The sequence below is a fragment of the Wickerhamomyces ciferrii genome, contig 00028, assembly GCF_000313485.1.
Source record: "Wickerhamomyces ciferrii WGS project CAIF00000000 data, strain NRRL Y-1031 F-60-10, contig 00028, whole genome shotgun sequence".
Classification (NCBI taxonomy): Eukaryota; Fungi; Ascomycota; class Saccharomycetes; order Phaffomycetales; family Wickerhamomycetaceae; genus Hansenula; species Hansenula ciferrii.
Genome location: NW_011887712.1, coordinates 1 through 11,848, shown reverse-complemented (window position 1 = coordinate 11,848; position 11,848 = coordinate 1). Strand labels below are relative to the sequence as shown.

Below are 11,848 nucleotides of genomic sequence, written 5' to 3'. Positions count from 1 at the left end.
TGATTTGATTGTGATTTGATTATTGTGAATTGTTTTATCATTGTTGATTGTGTTATTGGTTATTGTTACATTACTCTGATTTTCATGATGGAGATGCAATTTGAATTAGAAAGATGGAAGTATTTAGCGCAAATTGGAAAGAAATATAAAATAGATACTTCAAAAGGTAAAGGTTAGTATATCAAATAACCTTCAATATTATATTGACTAACCATTAAAGATCGAATTGAATTAGTTCTACTGGAGAAAAAAACAGAAAATGAAATCCCTGATCCCAGGCTCAATAGATCTAAACAATTACAAGATGCTTATGATCAATTATATAAAAATCAAAAACATCAAGATCTTATACTTAATTTGAAAACCAAGATATATGGATTAGATCAAGAAAAACAAATCCTTATGAATGAAATAAACAAATTAAATAATTTAAAAAATGCAAATGATATCAAAGTTGAAAATGAAAAACTTGAAAATTTAATATCAAATTTAGAATTTGGTAATAATATAATAACTGTGGAGACATTAGATGAAGAATTCCCAACCAAAAAGAGGAAATTGAATGAAATTAATGCTAAACCAAAAGATCCTATGAGGATTAGAAATATTGATGGAACGTTAAGTTTATCATTAGATCGTATTAATGAACAAATTTGATTTAAATTTGAATTGAATATATTATTCTTAAGTCAATTGGTACAAATAAGAAAACTGGCTAAAAAAATAGCTAAAAAGCCAGCTCAAGAAGCTAAAAGACAGCATACACACATACAAGCAGGACTTGTCACTCACTCATACAACCATATTAATCTATATTTAATTTGCATTTAAACTCATATAATTTGTAGTTTATATAATTCAAATCTGGAACACGCTGACATAATCAACAAGATCCATCACTTATTCGCGAATTGAATTAAAAAAAAGGGAATCGCGTTGAAATATATCTTTACATTTCTTCTCCTATTATATACCCATTATTCAAACAACTACCTCATAAATATTCCTAAGATGTCATTTTTTGAAGGAATAAAAGAATTAACAAATGATTGTAAACTATTAAATATTTTATTATATACCGCATTATCCATTGGTATTTTTAAAATAACTACATTTTCATTAAGTTTTAGTTCATTAATTTTTGATATTTTTTTAAAACCTTCAATTAATTATAAAAAATATGGTGCTGTTAAGTCAACCAAGGGTGATGGCAAAGGGGGAGCCAAATGGGCTGTTGTTACTGGTGCTTCTGATGGGATTGGTAAAGAATATGCTAAACAATTAGCATCAAAAGGTTTCAATATCTTGTTAATTTCAAGAACTCAATCAAAATTAGAAATTTTATCAGAAGAAATTTCCTCTGAATTTAAAGTTGAAACAAAGACATTAGCTATTGATTTTTCTACTGATAAACCATCAAATTATGAATTAATTAGTCAATTTACTAAGAATTTACCAATCACTATCTTGATTAATAACGTTGGTCAATCTCATTCAATTCCTGTTCCTTTTTTACAAACCCAAGATGAAGAATTAAGAAACATAATTACAATTAATAACATTTCCACTTTAAAAACAACCCAAATAATCGCTCCAATTATTCAAAACACTATCAAATCTTCCAAGGGAATCCGTGGATTAATCTTAACAATGGGTTCATTTGGTGGATTATTACCAACTCCTTATTTAGCTACATATTCAGGTTCAAAAGCCTTCTTACAAAATTGGTCCTCTGCATTATCTGGTGAATTAAAAAATGAAGGTATTGACGTTGAATTAATTATATCATATTTAGTCACTTCATCAATGTCCAAAATTAAATATTCATCAGCAACAATCCCTAACCCAAAGCAATTTGTCAAAAGTGTTTTATCAAGTGTTGGTTCCCGTTCAGGTGCACAGGAAAGGTATGCTACCTCGACTCCTTATTGGACTCATGCTTTAATGCATTTTGGGATTGAAAATACAGTGGGGATTTATAGTAAATTTGCGAATGGGTTGAATTTTAATATGCATAAGAGTATTAGAATTAGGGCTTTGAAGAAACAAGCTCGTTTAGAAGCAGAAGCTAAAAAACAATAAACTCTTCTCTACATGACATATATATGTATATATGTATATAACTTTATACAAATATTTTTGAAAATGTTGGGTGTTTCTTCATACACCTAATTTAAATTTCGTCCGTTCATAAACAAAAAATGAACAAGCAACCATTGGAATAACTTTTATATAACCAATACTTAAACCAACATAAAACCCCTTAACACCACGTTCTTTCCAAATTTTCAACGCCATTTCTCTTATACCTATAAATTTCCCATTATTAACACCACCAACTTGTAATCTTCTCCTTATAACTTCAAAAGGATATGCTGCAGTTTGTGAAAACATACCTGCAAGACCACCAGCTAATAATTGAGCCCATGTATTTAATGGAGTTCTACCTCTTGAGCCTAAACCTCCTGAGGTTTGTTGTTGATCAAGTGTGGGTATTTCTTGATCTAAGGTATATGATGATAATAAAGGATGACGGAAAATATCATGGATTAAATCATGTGTCCAGAATGAAACTCCTGCATAAGGGATCATACCCATTATAGTTGGTATAAAACCTCTATAAAAATTTGTTAAATTTGATATTGAATGTGGTAGGGTTTTTTTCAATTGATTTATAAAAACTAAATCTTTATTTAGGGTTGGATGTTCTTTATAAATTTGTTTTATTGTTGTTATTAATCTTCCATTGTGGGATGAAGTTTTTTTGGTTTCAAAAGCTAATCTAACACGAATAAGATCTAATGGATAAGTTATAAAAACTGAACACAAGCCCGCTATGGACCCAGATAATAATCTTCTAATTGAAGTTTCATAAGAATCATTTGGGATCAAGATTCTTCGTACTTGTTCATAAGCAACAAATTTTATAGCAGCATAAGGGAAAATTCTTAATAAAGTTGCACTATGACCTTGGAAAAACCCCAGGATACCATCATTTTTAAAAATTTGATTCCCAGCTTTGATCATACCAAATATTGAACCTGAATATTTTGCATATTGGGGGTTTGAAGTTTGAAAAAGGATTTTGATACGATCTAATGGTGCTATTAAAGTCTTTCCGGTACAACCTGCTAACCCACCTGCAAGACCTGTCTTGATGATGTATTCAATACTTGATTTATCTAGGGAAGCTTTTGATTCAAATGGTGTTGAATCATCAGTATGTATTTTGGTGTTGTTTATGATGGGTGATAGTTTTGTATCTTGATTTATATATAAGTTTTTAGAAGACATTTTAAAATCATTTATGTATATGCTCTGTATTGTATTGTGATGTTAACTCCACTTTGATTTTTGGTAGTAGTGTGATTTGATAATGTGTGATAATGCAAAAGATGAAGGGTGTTGTTGAGTGGATATGAATATGAAGATTAAATGCAAGTATAAATAGTTTTGAATATAGTACTCAATATTGTTTATGAGTTGTTTATTGAGTTGATTATTTTCTTTCTGTTCTGTTTTAATTTTAATTTTTTGTTTTTCATGGAAAGTTAAAAAAAATAAAAAATCTGTCAAAAATTAAACGGGTCATTTAAATTTTAGTGCTTAGAGTGGGGGTTTACGTCATATTAATATTATTGTTGTTATAGTAGTATTATTGTATTATAGTGTATTTATTGTGTATTGTATATTTATTTGAATACATTACTAACAGTCCACAGTTAACACTTATATCAGTCAACACCTTAGCCAACACAATACCATGATCAATATGTAATTAGCATACTTTAGTAATCATATTATAATCATCATCTGAGTTATATATATCTACTTCAGAACCCCATACATTTATCTTCTTTAATTATCAATATTCCTTTGATTATATAACAACAACCACTATTTATTAACTCTTGAATTCCTCTTCTTTTTCAACTTCTCCATCCTTGATTCCTTCTCTTGTTTCTTCACCTGTTTAGAAATCTCCAATTGAGTCTCTTTATCAATCATCCCCCCTTGATATTGCCTTTTCATCAAACTAATATCTTTCAAAAGACTATATAATTTTAATTTATGATCTCTTTCAACATCTAATACATCTTTAATTTTTAAATCCATGAATTTCTTAGGAATTCTTTGAGATCTTCTTTCAATTTTATTTATAAATGTTTTGGTTAATTTTTGAAGTTCTTCTTCAAGAGATTGTTTCCTTTCAGCGGCTTGTTTTTCGAATCTGGTGGTGAGTTTGTTCTTTTCTTCTTGTGTGTAGGTGACCATGATGATGATTGTGATAGTTGATGATAGTTGATAGTTGGTGTTCTAGTTGTTGAAGTTCTTAATGATTTTATTGATCTTATTTGTTTTTCAAAAGTAAACAAATAAAATTCGCGTGTGTTTTCATTTTTTTAATTTCTTCAATTTTATTTTTTTTTTCCTGTCAAAATGAAAAATGATTCATACAAAATCTAAAATCTGATAAGATTCAAACACTGAAAAACACCAACATTCAATATTCACATACAATCAAAACATAAAATGAGTACCCAAGACAAGAAAAAAGTATGTCCAACTCTTACTCCCATTCAAAACTCTGAACACCACTAACACTACGCTTTTAAGCAAATTGATCCAATTCATTCATTCATTGCAGGTGGTACAGCAGGTGCCATAGAAGGTGTAATAACATATCCTTTCGAATTTGCTAAAACAAGATTACAATTAGTAGACCGTTCCTCCAAAGCATCAAGAAACCCATTAGTATTAATTTATAACACTGCTAAAACCCAAGGTATCTCATCCCTTTATACTGGATGTCCTGCTTTTGTTGTTGGTAATACAGTCAAAGCTTCTGTTAGATTTTTAGGATTCGATTCAATTAAAAAATTATTAGCTGATAAAGATGGGAAACTTTCAGGTCCAAGAGGTGTTATTGCTGGTCTTGGTGCTGGATTATTAGAATCTGTTGTTGCAGTTACACCATTTGAAGCTATTAAAACTGCCCTTATTGATGATAAACAATCAAAATTACCAAAATATGGTTCAGGTCCATTAACACCATTTAGATGTGTTAAAGATCTTGGTCTTAGGGGTTTATATGCGGGTATTTTACCAGTTTCTTTACGTCAAGCTTCAAACCAAGCTGTTAGATTAGGTTGTTATAATCAAATCAAGACTTTTATACAATCAACTTCAAATACACCACCTAATCAACCATTAAGTTCTGGATTAACTTTTGTGGTGGGTGCTTTTAGTGGGATTGTTACTGTTTATACTACAATGCCTATTGATACTGTTAAAACTCGTATGCAAGCCCTGGGGGCAGGGGATAAATATAAAAGTACTGTTGATTGTTTTATTCAAATTTTTAAAACGGAAGGATTGAAAACTTTTTGGAAGGGTGCTACTCCAAGATTAGGTAGATTGATTTTAAGTGGTGGTATTGTTTTCACTATTTATGAAAAAGTTTTAGTTGTTTTGGCATAGATAACATAGACAACAATTACATTAATAAAAGTATAGAGTTTTATAACTATCTTGTAATTACTTGGTGTATTTATTTAACATACTTATTCAAAAACTTTTGATGGAAATCAGATCTAAGTAAATCATTAACATAATCATCATCAGTCTTGGATTTTTCTTGATTATTCTTAAAATTGAAAACTTTATCTTGTCTCCAATTCTTTCGTATTTTATTACCCCCTTCAATAGGGGTTATATTTATTAATGGATTTGAATTCATAACTTCTAATTCCCTTTTCCGTAGTTCTTCATCTTCAGCAGCTTTTGCACGTTCTTTTTTAATTTGTTCTAATTCTTTTAATAACTCAGCTTCATCATCGTCACTGTCACTGTCACTACCATCTTCTTCACTATCATCACTATCTTCCTCTTCCTCCTCCTCTTCACTACTATCATCTAAATCTTTAATTTCAGAAGCAACTCTTCTTCTTCTTTCTTCAAAAGTTTCTTCTTGATCTTGATCTTTAATCCTTAATGGTTCACCATGATCACCTTGCTTATCACCATAATGTAATTTTTCTCTTTGTATCAAATCTTTCTTTAATTCATTAAATTTCTCCTTTGCATCATCTTGATTAATCCCTGTGGTATTATTATTAACTTTCCTATATTTTAATTGTTTATGAGCTGCTATACTTCTAGAATGAACTATAGAAGTTGGTTGAAGGTCTCTTCCCTTTCTTGTTTCGAATGTGGGTCTATGAGAAGTGGTCATTATGAGCTTTGTCTTAATATACTCTGTGTTGTATTCTTTCTAGTATTTTGTTGTTCTTTGTCGTATAAAACAATTTAAATTTAACTTTTTAGATCTTGAAAACTAAAAAATATAGATACACTTTTTGAAATGACAGTGAATAATTACCCAAATTTTTTAATAAAGTAATAACTAAAAGATCCAATACTCAATATACTCTTATAATAATGATGGGTAGTTGATATATATATAGTTAAATAAATGAAAAACTATTCAGCTCCATTTTTTACCATGTGATTATGTTTGTTGGAGCACAAATGCTTTAATGATGGCATGTTTCATCTTTAAACAACCATTCGAGAACCCTTATAGAACCATGATATAATATGATCAACACCACTGAATAACACATAGTATATAGAACAACCTAATCAATGATGATCAGCTCTATCAACTAATATCTATTCACTTTCATTCATTTCTTGTGTAATTCTACTAGTTCTTATTATACTTCTTCCTATATTTCTTCATTTCCGGGTAAATTTTTATAATTTTGATAATCGCGATCATTTTTATTTATAGAAAAATTCAAATTTCAATACAATCAACAAATTTCAATAAATATATTAATTTCAAATTTCCACAAGTCTTTATTAAAGAAGAGTGTATATACCTTTGGTTCAAAAGGTTGTTGTTAAGTACTAAAGGATAATCTGTGGTTTGGTTGTGCTTGTTAACTAGAAGAAAATTGGGTTTTTGAAAGCAGCGCATTTGAAGTGGCTCTGTTTAAGATATTGTTTGATATTTGGTGATTTGTGATTTTGATTTATTTTAAAGTGGTGTGTGTGTGTGTTGGAAGTTAAAGATTGACATTTGGGGTTCATTTAAAAAGTGGTGATTTTAGTCAATTGGTGGATTGATCAAGAAGATAATATAAAATATATATACAATACAGTTTAAATATAAATGTCACAACAAGAAATTTCAATTGAAAATAATGAAATCAATAATGTACAAAAAATTAAATCAAATATAGAACCAACAACTCAAATTAAACCTTCCACAATGATTAGTGTTAAAGATTTTGCATATGATGAAAATGATGAATTACATTATGGTATAATAAATTATTCACAATATTTAATTGATGAAGATTCTGATTGTTTTGAGGATGAAGAACATGAAGATCTAGATGAATTATCAGAAGAACAACGAACCAAAATCATAGAGAATAAAAAAAATTTCAAAAATTCTATAATAAATATACCGAAAAATTATTATTTTGAAGATGGTCCTCCATGGAAAGAAGATCCTGATTTAAAAACACCAATGATTAAAGATGATTCTAAAAATGAATTTGAATTTTCCATATCATCAAGTGATGAAATTCATGGTAAAGCTATAGCATTATTTGATTTCCAACCTGAAAATGATAATGAAGTTGCCCTTAAAGAAGGTCAAATCATTTGGATCTCTTATAGACATGGTCAAGGTTGGTTAGTTGCTGAAGATTCTCAAACTGGTGAAACTGGTCTTGTCCCTGAAGAATATGTTCAATTAGTTAATGATTTAGAATATTTTGATGAACCAAAACCTTTTTTACCTGGGATTATACAAGGTGAAAATAATGATGGTATAATAGAGGATAATGAAAGTGATTGGATTGATGAAGATGATGATGAATTACCAAATGTTGGGGATATAAATCTTGATAAATGATTTGTTGTTGCTGTTGCTACTGTCTAAGTGTGTGATGTTTGTTTTTAATTGTGGTTTTATTTTTTCCTTGTATAATTATTTGTTTTAAATTAAGAACGTTTTGAATTTGTAATTTTAATCTACATGTATTGGTTCCTTAAAAACGATATAATTTACATTATATTATATAGTTATTTAATCTACTCTTCATCACTATTAATCTTATCTTCCCAATTATTTTCATCAATATTTATATCCAAATCATCATCAATTTTAAAATCTCCAATCTCTGAAATTAAAAATTGTGAATGATTTATAATATCTTCATCAACATCAAATTGATTTGAAATTTTTAAAACTTGTTCTAAATTTAATTTAACTTGTTTTAAATTTTCATTAAATTTAACATCTCCAGAATTAATTATAAACCCATCAAATTGATCAGCATCATAATTTGGGAATTTTGAATCATATTGATGCTTCTTAACAATTAAATAATTTGCAAAACCTTCTAAATAAAGACTTTCAACATTATCTTCATCAATATCACGAACATTTGAAGCAATAACTCCACCTAATTCATAAAGTCCCAATTCTATAGAAAATCTAGCCAATGTAATCAAAGGTTGTATCAATTCAACATATTCATTACTTAGGTCTTCTGAATCTAATTCGCCAGTATTTATATTGTTATTATCTTCTAATCCAGTTTTTTTAGATTCAAATAAATCCCATGCTTTTGTAATAGCTTCCGAAGCTTCCTGGTCACGTTGTTGACTAATTCTAATTGAAGCTAATAATGACCAACTTTCAGGATTTGAATCATCAATAGTTAATGATTGATTAATTAATTCATTACATTTTGTCTCGGCTTCAGGTTCCATACATAAATCAGTCATCCAAATTTCAATCTCTGCAAATAAACCTTGGTTTAATTTCTTGATCAATTGTTTCTTTGTTATTTCTGATGATTCTTCATTTTGTTGTAATTTTGTAGTTAATTGATTAATACCATGATCAATAAATTCAATCCCCTTGGAACCACCAATTATTTGTCCTAAATAAAAAAATTTTTCTGATCCATAATGACCTTCTAAATCCATTGAGCATGATTTTTCCAAGAATTCATAAGCTTTTTCAACTTTACCATTTTCTAAATAAGTTTCACCAAAAATTTGTAAAAATTCACATGATTCATTAAATTGAGATTTATATTTTTTTAATAATTTTAAAGCTTCTTTGAATTGTGAAAGTCCTAGGAATTTCCTGGTTTCTATTATTAATTGACTTAATTCCATTGTTGTGTGTGTGTGTGACTGTCTTTGAGTACTAGTTATTTAAATAAAAAGATCAAAAGTGATTATCACCATAGTATATATGGGTTTTCTTTATGATGGGTATAAAAGAATTTATTAAAAAAATTTAAAAACTTTGGTTATGTAATCGATGATCTTCCGCGAATTCTTTTTCGACCCTTTGAATATTTTGAACATTTTGAACACCTTTATAACAATTATACTAGAATTCATACAAAACACAGTCTTTATGAGACTAAGATGAAGTTATTATCTATATTCACTGCATTATTCTCTCTTTTAGCACTAGTCATTGCTGAAGAAAAATTACAAATTGGAATCACCAAAAAAATCCCAACAGATGAATGTTTACGTAAAGTTCAAAAAGGTGATACAGTTCAAGTTCATTATTCAGGATTCTTAAAAGAAGATAATTCAAAATTTGATAGTTCCCTTGATCGTGGTCAACCATTAGAAGTTAAAGCTGGTGTTGGTCAATTGATTTCAGGTTTTGATACTGGTTTATTAAATATGTGTATTGGTGAAAAGAGAAAATTAACAATTCCTTCACATTTAGGGTATGGTAAAAGAGGTGCTGGTAGATCTATTCCACCTGATGCTGATTTGATTTTCACTATTGAATTGGTTGGTATTAAAGGTTATACACCACCAGTTAGAGATGAGTTATGATTTTTGAGCTACAATTATTGTATAAAAGCAAAATAAATTTATTATAGGAATAAAGATTAAAATAAAAATCTAAAATCTGGTGTGATTTTAGATCCATCATTACCTTTACCCAATTCTTTTTCCCAATTCATTGTACCTCTTTCAATTCTATTATTTAAAACCATTAATCTTGTTCTTAAAATTAAAGCAATACAAATTGCACAAACAACAAAAACACAATTACAAACAAATGCAATTAAATATTTTGGAGCAGCTGAAGAAGGATAAAGATAAGAATTCCAAATAGATGCAGAATTTGATAAACAATTCATTAATGATAATGCAATAGCTCTTTTTAATGGAGGTCTTGGAACACAATTTGACATCCATGATAACACTGTTGTAAATGAACAATAAATTGATGGAATCATTAAACACATTGCAAAATATCTTGCACCAACATTTGTTGTTGCTACTGCAATAATAAATGAAATTAATGAGAAAAATAATGGAATAACAACATGCCAAAATCTTTCACCTGTTTTATCTGCATGTCTTGCCCAAATCCATGTTGCAATAACTGCCAAAATATATGGTGGAACTGTTAAACCCAAAGTAGTAAATCTATCAAAATTTAAAGTTTCCACAACTGATGGGAAAAAATTTGTAACACCAGCTGCACTAACAATAAAACTTAAAATACCAGTAACACACCAAACTTTAATATCTTTTAAAGCTAATAATAAAGTAGATTTATAAGATTCTTGATTTTCAGAATCTGAATCATCTTGACCAACTTCAGCTCTTAATTTCCACATTATAATATCTTTTTCTTGTTGAGATAAGAACTTGGTATTTGATGGCATATCAGGTAAGATAAAATAAGCAAATGGAACAGTACCGACAGTGATACAACCTTCAATAATAAATAACCATCTCCAAGATCTTAAACCTCTAACATGATCCATTTTTTCAATAATACCACTTGCAATTAATCCAGATAATGCACCTGAAAATAGGGACCCACTGTATAAGATTGAATTTCTAACACCTAATTCTTTTCTTGAATACCAACATGAAAGATAATATAAACATGATCCAAAAAACCCAGCTTCCACAAACCCTAATAATAATCTAACAACCATTAACCCCTTGTAAGATTGAACAGCACCTGTACAAGTTGAAATAATAGCCCAAGCAGTCATAATAACAGTGATGAATAATGAAGGTTTACCTAATTTATTTAAAATCATATTTGATGGAATTTGCATCAAGATATAACCAACAAATAAAATTGAAATACATGTTTGATATTGATTTCCCTTTAGGCCTAAATCTTCTTCAAGACCACCTAATCTTGCACTTGCAATATTATTTCTATCTAAATAATTTAAAATATAAATGAATACAACCATTGGTAAGATTCTAAAATCAATTTTACGACGTGTTTTGATTTCCAAAGCTTTAAATTCTTCTTCTGATAAATGTTTTAAAGAATCTGGGATTTCTAAATTATGTTGTAATTCTTCACTTATTATTGGAACATCAGGTTTGGTTATTGATTCTGTTTGTGATATTGTTGGTTTGATTTCATCCATGTTGTAGTTTTCCACATGGGTGGATTCACCTTTTGTTTCAGCTTTTGAACTCATGGTATGTTGTTGAATATTGATATAAGTACCAGCTTAATATAGGATAGTATAAAACATAAAGATTCAAATTAATCTGGGGAAAGTTGAGTATTTATATTACCAGACAAGGAATCACAAGGCAATTACAAGGAATGCATTAAACCACTATGCATAGTGTAACCAAAGACTAGACTACACTGATATCATTGCTTTTAAAATTCAGTATGTATATGACTCTCGATAATACACCATTAACGAGAAGCTAATTTTTTTTGTATGGGGCGTGCCCCTAAAATTGAAAAAAGTCGTGGCCGTAAAAAATGTAGATTTTTTTGAGGGAG

The 11,848-nt window shown here is 28.8% G+C and overlaps 10 protein-coding genes across 10 annotated transcripts; 5 read left to right on the top strand and 5 right to left on the bottom strand.

The window, feature by feature from the left end:
- Positions 1–402: 402 nt before the first annotated feature.
- Positions 403–657, top strand: BN7_1256 (uncharacterized protein; the record flags this gene model as incomplete). Its single annotated transcript, XM_011278079.1, has 1 exon — positions 403–657. The coding sequence occupies one exon, from the start codon at positions 403–405 to the stop codon at positions 655–657; it is 255 nt and encodes an 84-aa protein (XP_011276381.1).
- A 354-nt stretch (positions 658–1,011) lies between these two features.
- Positions 1,012–2,082, top strand: IFA38 (ketoreductase; the record flags this gene model as incomplete). Its single annotated transcript, XM_011278078.1, has 1 exon — positions 1,012–2,082. One exon carries the CDS (start codon positions 1,012–1,014, stop codon positions 2,080–2,082), a length of 1,071 nt encoding a protein of 356 aa, XP_011276380.1.
- A 78-nt stretch (positions 2,083–2,160) lies between these two features.
- On the bottom strand, positions 2,161–3,294 carry LEU5 (coenzyme A transporter; the record flags this gene model as incomplete). Its single annotated transcript, XM_011278077.1, has 1 exon — positions 2,161–3,294. The coding sequence occupies one exon, from the start codon at positions 3,292–3,294 to the stop codon at positions 2,161–2,163; it is 1,134 nt and encodes a 377-aa protein (XP_011276379.1).
- Positions 3,295–3,897: 603 nt separating this feature from the next.
- Positions 3,898–4,275, bottom strand: BN7_1253 (uncharacterized protein; the record flags this gene model as incomplete). The annotated part of the gene is made up of 1 exon (XM_011278076.1): positions 3,898–4,275. One exon carries the CDS (start codon positions 4,273–4,275, stop codon positions 3,898–3,900), a length of 378 nt encoding a protein of 125 aa, XP_011276378.1.
- A 258-nt stretch (positions 4,276–4,533) lies between these two features.
- CTP1 (Ctp1p) lies at positions 4,534–5,481 on the top strand (the record flags this gene model as incomplete). The annotated part of the gene is made up of 2 exons (XM_011278075.1): positions 4,534–4,557; positions 4,618–5,481. 2 exons carry the CDS (start codon positions 4,534–4,536, stop codon positions 5,479–5,481), a joined length of 888 nt encoding a protein of 295 aa, XP_011276377.1.
- A 70-nt stretch (positions 5,482–5,551) lies between these two features.
- CWC15 (U2-type spliceosomal complex subunit CWC15) lies at positions 5,552–6,235 on the bottom strand (the record flags this gene model as incomplete). The annotated part of the gene is made up of 1 exon (XM_011278074.1): positions 5,552–6,235. One exon carries the CDS (start codon positions 6,233–6,235, stop codon positions 5,552–5,554), a length of 684 nt encoding a protein of 227 aa, XP_011276376.1.
- A 945-nt stretch (positions 6,236–7,180) lies between these two features.
- NBP2 (adaptor protein NBP2) lies at positions 7,181–7,933 on the top strand (the record flags this gene model as incomplete). The annotated part of the gene is made up of 1 exon (XM_011278073.1): positions 7,181–7,933. One exon carries the CDS (start codon positions 7,181–7,183, stop codon positions 7,931–7,933), a length of 753 nt encoding a protein of 250 aa, XP_011276375.1.
- Positions 7,934–8,112: 179 nt separating this feature from the next.
- ACL4 (Acl4p) lies at positions 8,113–9,210 on the bottom strand (the record flags this gene model as incomplete). Its single annotated transcript, XM_011278072.1, has 1 exon — positions 8,113–9,210. The coding sequence occupies one exon, from the start codon at positions 9,208–9,210 to the stop codon at positions 8,113–8,115; it is 1,098 nt and encodes a 365-aa protein (XP_011276374.1).
- A 79-nt stretch (positions 9,211–9,289) lies between these two features.
- Positions 9,290–9,897, top strand: BN7_1248 (FKBP-type peptidyl-prolyl cis-trans isomerase; the record flags this gene model as incomplete). The annotated part of the gene is made up of 2 exons (XM_011278071.1): positions 9,290–9,309; positions 9,435–9,897. The coding sequence occupies 2 exons, from the start codon at positions 9,290–9,292 to the stop codon at positions 9,895–9,897; spliced, it is 483 nt and encodes a 160-aa protein (XP_011276373.1).
- A 56-nt stretch (positions 9,898–9,953) lies between these two features.
- Positions 9,954–11,528, bottom strand: BN7_1247 (uncharacterized protein; the record flags this gene model as incomplete). Its single annotated transcript, XM_011278070.1, has 1 exon — positions 9,954–11,528. One exon carries the CDS (start codon positions 11,526–11,528, stop codon positions 9,954–9,956), a length of 1,575 nt encoding a protein of 524 aa, XP_011276372.1.
- Positions 11,529–11,848: the final 320 nt, after the last annotated feature.